The following is a 14637-nucleotide window of genomic DNA, read 5'->3' as shown; positions in this document are numbered from 1 at the left end:
ACTGAGCCACCCAGGAGCCCCTAGTTTTTTATATCATAAACAAGGCTATGCTGAATGGCCCTATACATAGATCTCTGTGGGTTTTATTTGTGTATATGTGTGTGAGTTACTTCCTTAGGAAATACTCCTAGAAAGTAAGTTACTATATCAAACTATCCTATAAAATCTAAAATATATTGCCAAAATGCCCTTCACTTAAATTCTACCAATTTACGCTCCTGCCAGCAATGTATGGGAGTGCCCAGATCATCATATTTTTGACCTATTCTGGGTGTTTTAAAATCTCCACCAAGGGTGCCTGGGTGGTGCAGTTGTTTAAGTATTGGACTCTTGGTTTTGGCCCAGGTCGTGATCTCAGGGTCCTGAGGTCAAGCCCTGTGTTGGGCTCTGTGCTCAGCATGGGGCCTGCTTAAGACTCTCTCTCCCCCTCCCTCTGCCCCTACCCTGCTCATGCTCATGCTCTCTCTTGAATAAATAAATAAATCTTAAAAAAAAGACTCAATATGTCAAAACAGGACAACAGTGATTACTGTTATTACTTAGAGTGAAATCAACTGCTGAATGACTGGTTATCAAATCTTCTATATCAGGTCCCCTTGGGGTGCTTGGCAGAGTGTGGCATCTGGGCAAACCCTTAATCCTACTGATTTGGAGTCTCTGGGGATGATACCTCAGAACCAGCATTTTTCAAAAGCTTCAGGTGAGAATTACTGGATTTGGGGGTGTCTTCTCTCAGGGGCTGCAAGGCTTGGCCCTTAAGCCAGTTGGAATTACCCATTAGCAACCTGCTGGAGGAGGCCTGGGGCTCTCAGTTGGAACAGAGAATTATATTATACTATCTGGGAAGGTCAAGTCAGTAAGCACAATGACTTTATCTTATTAAAACATCAATGGAAGCTCTGTGAGGGCAGGATCCATACATGTCTTGTTCAGCCTTGATACCATAGTGTGTCATACAGTGCTTGGCATATCCAGGGGCTTAGTAAGTATTGGTTGGATTGATAAATTCCCCTTTTTTCATTGCTTTTTTCTTTTTTTTTTAAGATCTTATTTATTTGAGAGAGAGAGAGAGCAGGAGGAGGGAGAGGGAGAAGCAGACTCTCCGCCAAGCAGGGAGCCTGACTCGGGGCTGGATCCTGGGACTCTGGGACCATGATCTGAGCTAAAGGCAGAGGCTTAACCAGCTGAACCATCCAGGCGCCCCCATTGCTTTTTTTAAAACAGACTTTATATAGGGCAGGTTTAAGTCCACAGCAAATGTGAGTGGACAGTACAGAGATTTCCCATATACTCCTGTCCCCACAAACGCACAGCCTCCTTCATTATCAACATCCCCACCAGAACCTCACTGGGTTCACAACTGATGAACCTATGCTGGGACATCATCATCATCAACCAAGATCTGTAGTTTACATTAGTGTTCACTTTTGGTGTTATACCTTCCATGGGTTTGAACAAATGTATAATGACACATATCCACACTATAGTACAAATCCTTAAAAACCCTAAAAATCCTGCATGCTCTACCTACTTATCCCTCCCACTCCCCAACCACTGGTAACTGGTGATCCTGTCCTGTCTCTATAGTTTTGCCTTTTCCAGAATGTCATAGAGCTGGAATCATACAGTATGTAGTTTTTCATTGTTTGTTTTTGAAGAAGTTTTCCTTTAAGTATAAACTTGCCTTCTTATTGTCAGCTTTAAGTTAGGCTCTTTTGCTTCTCAGACCAACGCAAAGCTACATTTTCTGGATTGGGAAAGAGAATTGTTTTCATCTCAAATGCATCCTATGTTACCCCAGGTAACATAGGGAAGAAAGGGGTGACTCGTAACAAAAGTTAGGGAGTTGGGCAGGTAAGGGGTTGTATAGCTGTTCTTCTCCAGTCCTGCCCCTTAAAGTACACAGTAGAGGTTTGCTAAAAGAAAGGGATTGGGGTGGGAAGGGGGCAGGGATAAGAAAGAAGGAACTTCCAAGTACATTATGGGTAATGTAACATAATTATCTAGTCTCTGCTTTGATTTTAACTTGACAATATTTAGGTCTACAGTTGAGGTAAAGCAAAAGTCATCCATTTTGAAGATGAGCATGTTGAGCTTGAGGTAAGTAAAATCTTTAGGCAAAGCTCATGTCCCTTCATCCAAGTAGGGCTAAAGAATGACCTCTCTGTAGTGAAAGTATCTACTGGACTTGGAGGACTTAGAAGAGGGATGGATTAGCTTGATAAGGCACATGGAGATTTCAGTCAGGATTGTTAACTCTGGTTTGAATGCTTTCTTACCTTGTTTTCCATTGACTGTGAGTGAGCAGTTCTGACCCAGAATGTAATGCTTTCCAAAGGCAGATGAGACATTAGAATCTGATGCCATGATGATATAGATGATAGGTTCTCCATAGGCCTATAGCCTTCACAGGGGCAACGACATTACTATTTTTCACCATCGAACGGCCAGCTATTGCCAGAATAGTGCCGAACACACATTAGATCATCAATATTCAATTCAATATTTGCCAATTGAATGAATGAATTTCTACCAGTGAATATAGCTTATCAAATAGCAAGACCTAGCATTAAAATGAATTTTTCTAAAATTCTTTCATCTCCATACAGTTTTAATTAGAGAAATACTTTTTTTTTTTTTTCTGAGAATAAGGTCATTTTGTTTTCTTTTTGCTATTTGTTGAATTAAGTCTAAACTGCTTAGTCAGGTATTTGAAGTCCTCCATTATGATATGCTCTCAAGTTAGCCTACTAGGATTACTAACTTTCACTTGACACCAGTGGTCGAGCTAAAATGGACGATTATTCCCTATTTTTAAAAATGAGCCTTCACACTGTTCTGCTATTTGATTTCCTCTGACCACGTCAAATCCCTTGTCTTCTGTTAAGACTACTCTGAGATTACCTGTGGTGAACATTGTGATGCTCCCCCCCATCCATTCCTGTTTTTTTTTGTCACTTGCCCAATTTCCATTTGAGAACCATATCTTCCCCATATGGCAAGAAGCCCAACTCCATTACTGGTGCAAAACAGCAGTGAAAGCAATTAACATAATCATACACCCTGGCCATAAATCAACACTTATGGATACCCAGTGATGGGTATGGGATTCAGGTCATACCATAGCCAGAGGCAGAGACGAGTGTTAGTTGGGGGTTGCTCACTTTCTCTGATTGAGATGAGGATGCATATAGCTCTGGAAATTGTTGGCAGCCATCTTGGTTGGATGGAGCTGACTTGAGGGGAGGTAGAGAAAGAAGCTGATCCTTGACAATACCATCGAATCCCACCAAGCCCGTCTTCTAGCTGGCTTTCAGTGAAATGAGCCAATGACTCATCTGTGTTATTATATATATAAGTCAGTTTGAGTTGTTTTTTTTTTTTTAATTTGAACATACTGCTCCTCTTTTCATAAGCTGGCAATCCAGTCTTTCTTCTTAGCACTTCTATAACCTTTCTGTTAGTATATAAGAATAATATACTATACTAATAAATAGTATATGTACTAATAAATATACATATGTATGTGTATTGTCTACAGATATACATACAATCTAGTATAGTGATTTGTTCATAGTCATGGCTAAACAAACCCATTTATCAAAGAAACATGAGTCTTTCAAGGGTGAGTAAATTTCAATGGTTATAGAGTTAATCTAGGTCAGTGGATTTACCTTATTTTTGTGAAAATTTTATAGTATGGTTTAAAAATCATACATAAATATAAAAGCTAAAACATAAAACTCTTAGGAGAAAACATAAGGGTAAATACCCATGACCTTGGATTTGGTAATTGATTCATAGATCTGACAGTAAAAGCAAAACAAGAGAAAAAATAGGTAAATTGGACTTCATCAAAATAGAAATCCGCTGCCCACCAGAGAACATTACCAATAAAGTAAAAAAGGAAACCTACAGAATGGGAGAAAGTATTTGCAAATCTCCTATCCGAGAAGGATCAAAATACACAAAGAACTTTTACAACTCCGCAATAAGAAGACAACCCAATTTTTAAAATGGGCATAGGACTTGAATAGACATTTCTCCAAAGAAGATACACAAATGGCCAATAAACACGTTAAAAGATGCTCAGCATCATTAGTAATTAGTGACATGTAAATCAAAACCACAAGACATCACTTCACACTCACAAGGATGGCTATAATCACAAAAGCAGAAAATAAATAGTGTTGGCAAGGATATTGAGAAATTGCAACCTTGTCACTGCTGGTGGGAATGTAAAATGGGTCAGCCGCTATGGAAACCAGTTTGGTAATTCCTCAGAAAGTTAAACATAGAATCACCATAGGATCCCACATTTTCAGTCTTAAGTGTACATCCAAAGTAACTGTGAAATAGGTACTGACCAGATACATGTACACACATGTTCATAGCAGCATTATTCACTATAGCCCAAAGTTGGAGACAACCCAAAGGTTCATCAGTGGATGAATCAGTGAGCAAATGTGGTATATCCATTCAATGCAATATTATTCAGCCATAATAAGGAATGAAGGACTGGTGCACGCTACAATGTGTATATGTTATGCTAAGTGAAAGAAGATGGACACAAAGATCACATATTGTATCATTCCATTTACATGTAACATCCAGGGTAAATCCATAGAGACAGAAAGCAGGTCAGTAGTTGCCAGAGCCTGGGGAGAGAGAAAAGGGAGAGTAACTGGTTACTAGGTGTATAGTTTCTTTTTGGGGTGATGGATATGTTTTGGAATAACATACAGGTGGTGGTTGTACAACATTGCAAATGTATTAAACGCTACTGAATTGTTCACTTTGTTTTTTAAAAAATATTTTTTATTTATTAATTTGACAGAGAGAGAGAGAGAGCACAAGCAGGGGGAGCAGCAGAGGGAGAGGGAGAAGCAGGCCTCTCTCCGAGCAGGGAGCCCAATACAGGGCTCGATCCCAGAACTCTGGGATCATGACCCAAGCCGAAGGCAGATGCCCAACTGACTGAGCCACCCAGGGGCCCCTGAATTGTTCACTTTGAAATGGTTGATGTGATGGGAATTTTACCTCTACATTAAAAAAATCTTCTATGAATGAGTTAGTAGGAGCAAAACATGCTGACATGTATTTAATACCTGTTACCAAGTATTTTTCAAAATTGAATTAATCAATACTCTGATTCTGAGCTCAACATTCAAAATTGATAGGGCAGAAATCAGTGTTACCTGAAGAGTGAGTGGGATGTATTGGAAGGTAAGATGGGCAAGCAAGGCTTTAAATAACTTTGCCTCATACAGTGAGAAATTTAATTTCTTTTCAAGGATTTTAGTCAGCGTTTAGTCCTGTGAATGTATCCCTGAGAGAGTCTCAGTTTGGTGTTAGGATTGTTTGCTGTTAGTACATCTAACACTCCAACACATGCTAATCCCTATTTTCGACAAAGAGAGACCAGGCTTCAGGCTCAGTGCCCTCTGTGGGCAATGCTATCTAAGTGGTCTTAATATCATTGTTGTTTTCTGTACGTTTATTTTTACTTTTATCTTCCATTTATGTTATGTGACACCTGTTTTCCACTTTAGTGATTTGCATTATACTTTAGATAGTGATGCAAAATTTCCTATTTAAATTAATTTAAGGAGAAATGTGAGTCAACTTAAAGAGAAACAATACATAAATAATAATATAAATGGTATGAGGACTTGGGGAAAAACGTAGGACTCAGATGAGCACTGGCATAAAGAAACACTTTAGATTTGGAATATGAGAACCTGAGTGTCTCACTATGCAGCCAACTCTGGACACATCACTAAGCCCCTCTGAGCCCTCAGTTCCCGCCTACCTCACAGAACTGTTATGGCCGATACTTTACAACTTTACAAATGTTAATCATTATTATTAAATTGTTTGTGTTGGGTAACATCCGTATTGCAAGGGCTGTATTTCCCAGAGTCCCTTGCCAGCACGGTTCTGGTAAGGTGTCCTGGGATTTGAAAGGAGTAAGGAGCGTCCCTTTCTTCCTCTGGCAGCAGGGGCTGACATAGGTCTTCGGCAGACGTATGTTTTTCAGTGAAGCAAGACCACAAAGAGTGCCCCTGACAGTTACCAGCTTCTAAGCTGCAAGGGAACTGTGACATCGGCCGTGATTTCATGTCATTTCCTGTGATTTCTGATTGTGGGTGCAGCGGCTGCCTGCCATCGATCGGGTCCACACCTGTGGTGAACTAACCCAGGACTCAGTGCTCGTCCCCTTCCCCCATTCGCTCCTTCCAAAGATTGTGTGCATCTGATTCCCTGTGTTAAATATCTTCCTGCTGGTGATACCTTGACTAGTTTCCTGAACCCTAATGGAGATATGGTTAGTTTTATTGAATTTTTTAGAAAGCTTCTGTTTAATAATAATCCAATAAGAGTTAACATTTGTTGAGTGCTTACTAACTACTAGGCATTGGGATAAGCCCTGCATGTGCATAATCTCATTTAGTTCTTTTAAGAACGCTATGAGGTAATTTCTATTACTATCTTCATTTTGCAGAGGGGGAAACAGGCAGAGGGTTACTCCCTGACCTAGGTCTCCGAGGTGACAAACAGTGGAGGAGGGATTTGAACTCAGGCTGTCTGAATCAAGTGTTCAAGGACTCCACACTATATTTTCTCACTCCTGCACAAAAAAATGTTACTTCAGGTCTCCAGTAAAGTCTACTTCATGTCTGAAACCAGAACTGTTTTGGAATTCAGAAGTTTCGATTTTCAGAAGGGTGACATAGCACATATACTTACTACATGTTACTTGCGGGGCAATGTAAGTGGGATCTTGGCCAGGACCTTGTAACCAAACACACTGATAGTTCTGTAATGGGATGAGGGTTCATATGAAATAAAATAAAGGCCATAAATAGCCGAAGGAAAGTCCAGTTGCTACCAAATGAGTTTAGGTGCCACACTTAGGGGGAAAAAACACTTTTGGTTTTCAGAGCTTTTTAGATTTCAAAATTGCTGATTAGGAATTATGGACCTGCAATCTTCATGAAGTTAGCAAATAGAATAGAGAAGTTGAGTAGATAAAAAAATTTTTTTTTCCATCTATTGTCTCATTTTAATTGAATCTTTAGTACTGGCTACTTGTGACCACTCCTTTCCTTTTTTAGCCAAAGCATGTGGGCAGGAACTTATTTCATGTCTGTCTAAGTCACATTTAATTGTAAGTACCTTTACTTTGCAGACACCAGAAGGTTAAGGTCGTTATGATGTTTCACATTGTCCAGAGTCAAAGGAAAGAGCCAGACAAAATCAGCAGAAACATGCTCTGGAGTACCTGAGGATCTCTTATAGTTCACCTTGTTCTTCTATAACTTGACCTTCTTTTACCACATTTCTGTTAATTTTGATAAAGTTATTTATTGTTTTAGCTTCAATATAGCTAACTATAGCTTTAGCACTTTATTTTTAATCAACTTATTCCAGTTATCAATATGTGGGTAGCAAACCACCCTACACTCAATGGCTTAAGACAGCAATTACTTTTTTTTTTTTTTTAGTATTCCAACTACATGGTTTTATTTTATTTTTTTATTTTTTTTTAAAGATTTTATTTATTTATTTGAGAGAGAGAGAATGAGAGACAGACAGCATGAGAGGGAAGAGGGTCAGAGGGAGAAGCAGACCCCCAGCTGAGCAGGGAGCCCGATGTGGGACTCGATCCCGGGACTCCAGGATCATGACCTGAGCCGAAGGCAGTCGCTTAACCAACTGAGCCACCCAGGTGCCCCTATTCCAACTACATGGTTTTAGTTGAACAACTTGCTTTACAATCTTATAAAATGTTATCTGCTGATCATGTACATTAGCATCCCCAAGACTCCTCCTTAAAGCAGGTTCCCTGGCCCCACAGAGACCTGTGGACCCTGAACCGTGAATTTTAAAACTAAACATTTTTGTTTTGCAGTAATTATATATTTATAGCAAAGTTGCAAAGATAGTACGGAGCATTCTCCTATACTTCTCAGCCAGTATCCACTAACATTAGCATCTTACAATGGAATGGTACATTTATTAGAAATAGTGAACCAGCTCTGTCAATTGCAAGTGAACAAGCAGAAGGCGGTTTGAAACAGCAATTACTTTTTGCTCCCATTGTTCATGGGTTGACTCGGCTCACCTGAGATGGCCTTATTTGGGGTTTCTCATGGGGTCACAGATACTCAAGGCATCCGAAGGCTCAACTGTGCTGGATGCCCAGGATGGCTCACCCACATGCCTAGCAGTTGATGCGGGCATTGGATGGGGGCTCGACAAAGGTTGTCACCTATATGTGACCTCAACATGAAAGCTGAGTTCAGGGAGGGAGGCCACTAAGGGTATTTCAGAGACTTGGGCAAAAGCTGTAGGACCTCTTACCATTCTGGTCTTAGAAAATATATAGCATTACTTCTGCCCTATTCTTTTTTTTTTTTTTTTTAGATATTATTTATTTATTTGAGAGAGAGAGAGCACAAGTTGGGTGAAGGGCAGAGGGAGAAGCAGCCTCCTTGCTGAGCTGGGAGCCCGATGCAGGACTCGATCCCAGGACTCTGGGATCATGACCTGAGCTGAAGGCAGACACTTAACCGACTGAGCCACATCTGCCCTATTTGTTTGGTCAAAAGTGAATCACAGAGCCAGCTGAGATTCAAGAGGAGGACGGTATGCAAAGATGTGAACATTGGAGGCATGGGTCACTGGGGACCATCTTTGAAAATTAGCTGCCATACACTTTATATAGATATAGGTACACAAGGGTTTAAAAGTTAATTAAAAAATCATACACACAGAGGCAAAAGTTTTGTCACCCTAAAACAGGGACAAAAATGCCTTGAAGTTGTACTTCATGTTTATTTCAATATCATATAGTACTTTTTAATACAACTCTGAGGAGATTTAAAAAATAAAGGGCATGGCACCTAGGAGGTGGTCAAATGGAGACTTCAAGTATGGCAACTTTAAGTCGAGCGGGGAGAAGCAATTCTCTAAAGCTAGAAAAACATGTAATGAGACACTTTCCAAATGATATAGCATCACTGTAGATTTCTGGCAAACCATGATAACCATTTTGTTGGGAGCAGGGTGGCTGGTGAGCATAAGGGCAGAGGAGATAATGAGAGTCAGCCTTTGTAGTTGAAAAACAGTCATTCTTACTTATTTTTTGTTTTTTTTTGAGTCATAGACCCTTTTGAGCTTATGATGGAAGTTAGGAAATTTTTGCCCAGAGAAAATGGATATTTTAAACCTTTGTTCCTCCCTCCCTCCTCCTTCTCTTCCTTCATTCCTTCTACAATTATTTATAGAGAGTTGTTTCTGTACCAGACACTGATCTGGACCAAGGGATGAAATAGGGAAGAAGACAGATTAAGTTCCCCAATCTCATGTCATGCACATTCTTAAGCTAGAAAAAAAGCCTCGGGGGCATGCTTGGGTGGTGCAGATAGTTAAGCATCTGACTCTTGCTTTTGGTTCAGGTCATGGGATCGAGCCCTGCATTGGGCTCTGCGCTCAGCATAGAGTCAGCTTGAGATTCTCTCCCCCTCTGCCCCTCCTGCTTGTGCTGCCTCTCTCTCTCTCACAAATAAAATCTTAAAAAAAAAAAGCACAAACCCAAGTACACCAATAAATAAACAACTCCAGATAGTTGTAAGTAATGAACTATGAACACAACATCTTGCATACAATTTTATGAGGCTCACATTTCTTCCACATATTTTTTCCTCACTCTGCATCAGTAACTTCTCTTTTGAACCAAAAGATAACATTTTCATATGAGCAGTGTTGATGTGGCTGTTGGTTATCCATTGCTTTTTTACTTATACCGGGTGCACAGACATGGACTAGTCTTTTTCCCAATAGTGAAGAACAATTATATGCAGTGTCATTGTAGGTGACTTTCCTAATGGGAAGAGCATCGGTTCCTTATGAAATTTCAGAAAGGACTGCTGCTAGTGAGGATGAAAATGTGCAGAGCAGAATTTTCCACAGCTTTATTACCCCCTTCTTCACCCTCCTCTCCCCCAACCCAGGGAGCTATCTGCTTACCCCTATTAAAAAAAAAAATTGGAATGGATCAGATAGCCATGGATTCACATTTCGAATTCTCAATTTACAGGAGACTCAAAGGACCTACACTTTCATCCACATTCTGATGATGACAGTGAAGGATGGATGATTTGGAGGATTTTTTTCTCTATGTTCTTATGTTCTCACCTCAAATTGTACTTCTGGCTTTAGTAATTATAGCATCCTATGGGGGGGGGTTTAAACATGCACTCTTACCTTTGTCAACATTTTAAGTATTTCCATTATCATAACTCATAGTTTTTGCAAAAATGAAATGCAAATATCCCTCTATCTTATTCCATTATAGTACCTGAGATGTAGTTCTAAACCTTTGGTATTTGTGAAATATTTTAATTGGCAACACAAACTTACTCTGTAGGTCTTTTGACTTTTTGGTGCTTTATTGTTATCAAGCTTTTACCCTTTGTATTTTAATATCTGGCATTTCACATTGGAATGAATATAAAAATGGAATGAATCTAATATAAATATAATTACTTAGGGGTCAGCAAAATATGGCCTTGTGGGTCATACCCATTTATTTCTGTAAGTAAGTTTTTAGTGGAATAAAGGCACACTCATCCTGTTATATATTGTCTACAGCTACCTTCATGTTTACTCTATTTCCCCTTTAAGAGAAAGTTTGCCCATCCTTGATTTAGAGGAAAAATGATTCTATCTTTATATCCTTGATAATCACTGACATAAATTCTATGTTTATCGTATGCCACAGATAAGTGAATTTGCATGCCTACCCCAGTGTGAAGCCCTACACTGGGGATATAAAGACAAAAATCTGTGTTTGCCATTTAACAATACCTCCAAGACGCTTAAATATACAAAAATTATGGCAAGCCCCTGAAGTTATACCTACAAACAAATACTGGTTTTATATTGAAGTGACAGAACTCACTGGTGACACTTTGATTTGGGGGAAAAGGTGGGGATTTCTGAACTTTAACTGTATTATAGAGTCAGACTGCTATTATTGAAGCATAAAATTGAATCAGTGGTGCTCATAATTAGGTCCAAAATAAAGTTTTAAAAAATTACCCATATAAGTTATGGAAAAAACATATCTGAAATTTCCACTTTATTTTGCCAAATAAGCCTGTGGCCAGGGTTGTTCGTTCCAAAATGCCATTAACTCATTAAGTAGTGACTTGGGGTTCCTGTTTAATGATGTCTGCAGTGATGTCCCTTGAGTAACATTTCTCGTGTGTCTCTGTGGTTCCCAAGGTCTCCTTAAATGATAAGCACTCAGCCAGACATGGCCATTTAATTCAATAAACATTAATTGAGGGCCTACAATGTGCAAAGCAAACTGCTGGTCCAGGGGGACTACAAAGCTGGATGAGTGGGGGCTCCTGCCTTTCAGAAATTCAGGTATCTCAATCTGGGTAATTGCTAATCAGAGCACTCCAGAACTTTTGGAGAAGTGTTTGGGTGTTGAAAAAATTTCCCATGTCCTGCCAACTCTTGATCTGTTTTTACCCCAATTCATATATCCAGTTTTGGATCAGCCTTATTAAACGCTAGTCTTCACAAATCTGGTTTAAATGAATAGCCAAAGGGAAGTATTAATTTAAAGAGTATATGTGCGAGTAAGACCAACACTTGTGAGCTACAAGGAGCCTTGGAGACCATCGAAGACCCAGTCTTACGCAGTTAGTGAAGTTTGCATCCTTCAACAGAGGCTGTGATCCCACTTCCTCTGTCCATCCTCTGTTTCCATATTGCACACAGCACCCAGTTTTTTGGTGTCCATTTTCACCAGCTGGAAAAAAGATAATGACAACAGTGCAGAGTTGCCAGCTTTAGTAACTCTAGTTCCTGGAATCAAGGACAGGAAGCCTTTGTTATTTGCACACCCTAACTTTTCTAGCTTCTATTGAATAAATCACTTAACTGTCAGCTAATTACAGTGTTGGAAAGTTTACATCATTCATCTTTTTATGGCACCTCTTAATGGAAGACTCTGGAGATTAAAACTCTTGACAATTTCCATGATATAAAAAAGGAAAGCTGACCTAGAGAAAGATGGGACAAAAGATGAACATTTGGGAAATTTTATGCAGCGATGGGATCTGAAACAGTAGCCTATTTAAAGTCGTGCTGATTTGAACACTTAAAGTTCCTGAAAAATGACAGAAATGTGATTTCTATAAGAAGCAATACCATTTTATTGAAGGAATGATCATTTTGCACCTACTAACTACCCGGTACTTGCTTGTTCCAGGTGATAACCTTAGGAGGAAAGTACTATTATTATGTCACTTTACAGATGAAGAAACCAAGGCATAGAGAAAATCAGAGTGTCCAAGTTCTGACGGCTAGTAAGATGAGCCAGAAATGGAAAACGCGGCAATCTGGCTGCAGAGATCATGCTCTCGCCCACTACTCCATTGACCTCACCCCTGCTCGCACCCATCCCTTGACCTTTTCAACTGGACAGCTTAAGTGGGTCGTTTCCGCGCGGTGCCTCGAAGCCCCGCTTCAGGTTCAGGGTCTGCAGTGCGGAGCGGGTCCTCCTTCCCTCGGCCGCCGAGGGTCAGAGGCGCCGCTTCTCCCCGCAGGATCTCGGGGAGCTGCGCCCTCATCCCGCAGCCCTGGAAGCGCGCCCCCGTGGACAGCGGGAACGCGGGAGCGGCGCGCACGTGCCGCCGGGAAGAGGCCGCCCGGCCGCGCCAAGATGGCGGCGGCCGCGGCCGCAACGGCGACGGTTGGCGGCGGCCCGTGAGGCGGGCGGGGCCGGCGGCGCGGAGGCGGGGTCCCGGGCGAGCCGCCCTGGGAGGCGGGGGCCGTTTCCATAGCGGCGGCAGGAGGTGTCGCGCCGGGGAACTTCCTGGTTCCCGGGCTCGGCTTCGCCGGGATCCTCTTGGAAGGGAAACAATGGGGCGGAGGGCACTGCGGTAGCCGCCGCCGCGCCGGGACCTGTTCGGCTGCCCCGACTCCCCGCTCTGCCCCATCCCACAGCCTCCGCCGACGGGACCGGCCGGAGGTAACTTCATTTCCTCATCTCCCACCGCAGGGGGCCGGCCGGCGGCGGCGGCGGTCTCCGGGGTTTCCTCCGGGCAGGGACTGGGGTTGGCCCCGGGGAGCCGGACGCCGCCATTCCCGGCCCCGGGGAGGTGGACGGAGCTGCGGCTCCCTGCCTCAGCCGTCGAGGGTCAGACTCCGGAAACGTGTGCGGGGCCGTCCTGGTGCCCCCTGGAACCTCGATCGTGGGGCTCTGCGGGAGTGATTGGCAGGCTGGCGGGCGCCGTGTGGGGGGCGCTGGGGCGCAGGGGGCGTGCGGGGAGGGTCTGTGGGGGACAGTGCGCAGGGGGACCTGATGGCCGGTGAAGGGGGCCGGTGAAGGGGGCCGGTGGAAAGGGCCAGGGTCTACCAGACCCGGGGGAAGGGGGAGCCCCGCTGCCTCCCCCTCCCCCGCGGAGCAAGCTCGGGTCCCCGGGAGACGTGTCTCCTTTCCAAGTTTCAGTTGCGTCCTGCGGAGTCCAAGTGGGCAGGACTGAGGCAAACTTCGTTCTTTTAAATTATTGCCTTCGTGCCGCGGAACTTTGTTTCGACTAGGCTAGAGGAGGATGGGGTGAATGAGGGATCTGGAGAGCCTGGAAATCTGTGCGCCTTTGCAAAGTTTGCAGAGTAGTTTAGAGCTAACAGCCGTGTGATGGTGCAGCATATCTAATGCGTGAGAATGGTTGCTCGCAGGTATTTTAATGCCAGGAAATTCGAGGAGTCTCTGAATCCACATTTCTATAAATTGAAAGACATTTCTGTAAATTGGGGATTAAGCTCTTTCCGCCTCCCCCCTCCCCCCGCCCCTTTCCCCGCATTTTAATCCACAGTTGATTTTTAGTCAGTAGACTTTAACAGCAGTGAAATGAGTCCCTTAGGGGACTGGGAAGGATGTTTGAATTGGGGCAATACCCAGTCATGGGAAATAATGTGACACAAATGGGGGGAAAAAAGTGGGTACACGATCTAAAATATTTTGCTTGCTGGAAGAAAGCGATTTTAATCCTATATTAATCCATTTATAAATGGAATTAAGTCTGTAGCTCAGAAAAGTTGAACAGAACTTTAGAGATCATCGTGGCCAATCCCCTCATATGTTGAATCCCTGGGAAGTTCTATTAGAGGGAAGTCAGGGTACTTTTTTCTTTTGTGAAGTCATTTTAGTAAGAAGCTAGCCAGCATCAAATGAACAGTGGTTTATTTGCTTTTCTCACTCTGTCAGACCCTAAAATTAAAAATATTTCTGAGTTTGCCGTTTTTGATAATAAAGTTTGTAAACATAGTTTATGTTTTTACTTAAAATGAATATTGACCCTATATTGTATTCTACATAGGCAATTGAAATATGTCAACATATAAAAGAAAAAAATATGCTAATAAAATTATAAATTAACTTTTTAAAAGAAAACAGGTATCCTGAGTTAACAGAAATTCCTTTGCTGATTATATAAAGAATTAGTGAGTCCTCACAAAGGCATTTGAAGAAGTATCTTTTGCCAAACATTAAGAATTTGGGCCCTGAGTCTTGGTGTTTGTGCCTACTTACTGTTTTGAGCTAGCCTG

At 42.0% G+C, this 14637-nt stretch overlaps 2 protein-coding genes and 1 long non-coding RNA gene across 5 annotated transcripts in view; 1 reads left to right on the top strand and 2 right to left on the bottom strand.

Moving 5' to 3' along the window:
• The window catches only part of LOC118548689 (uncharacterized), a 3770-nt gene extending 966 nt beyond the window's left edge, over positions 1 to 2804 (bottom strand). The window contains exon 1 of the long non-coding RNA XR_004923708.2: positions 2280 to 2804. This is a non-coding gene — a long non-coding RNA (uncharacterized LOC118548689). The remainder of the gene's footprint in view (positions 1 to 2279) is intronic.
• USP6NL (USP6 N-terminal like) overlaps positions 1 to 14637 on the top strand; it is a 246248-nt gene that overhangs the window by 38629 nt on the left and 192982 nt on the right. The window contains exon 1 of one of the 2 annotated variants that reach the window (XM_036112671.2): positions 12923 to 13057. The exons of the other annotated variant lie outside the window; for it this stretch is intronic. The gene's annotated coding sequence lies outside the window, so the exon portion shown is untranslated. Of the gene's footprint in view, positions 1 to 12922; positions 13058 to 14637 lie in introns of those variants that run through there. 2 annotated transcript variants of the gene reach the window in all.
• On the bottom strand, positions 3993 to 13638 carry LOC144382319 (uncharacterized). Of its 2 annotated transcripts, none has more exons than XM_078075133.1 (3): positions 12472 to 13638; positions 11721 to 11833; positions 3993 to 4658 (listed from the first exon to the last, which is right to left on the bottom strand). In XM_078075133.1, the coding sequence occupies exon 1, from the start codon at positions 13065 to 13067 to the stop codon at positions 12513 to 12515; it is 555 nt and encodes a 184-aa protein (XP_077931259.1). In that variant the 5' UTR covers positions 13068 to 13638; the 3' UTR covers positions 3993 to 4658; positions 11721 to 11833; positions 12472 to 12512. The 2 variants fall into 2 exon arrangements, with proteins under 2 accessions (XP_077931259.1, XP_077931258.1); XM_078075132.1 differs by having other exon boundaries at positions 12496 to 13638.

Source organism: Halichoerus grypus, chromosome 6 (assembly GCF_964656455.1).
Source record: "Halichoerus grypus chromosome 6, mHalGry1.hap1.1, whole genome shotgun sequence".
NCBI classification, from domain to species: Eukaryota; Metazoa; Chordata; class Mammalia; order Carnivora; family Phocidae; genus Halichoerus; species Halichoerus grypus.
This window is presented reverse-complemented; position numbering and strand designations above follow the sequence as displayed.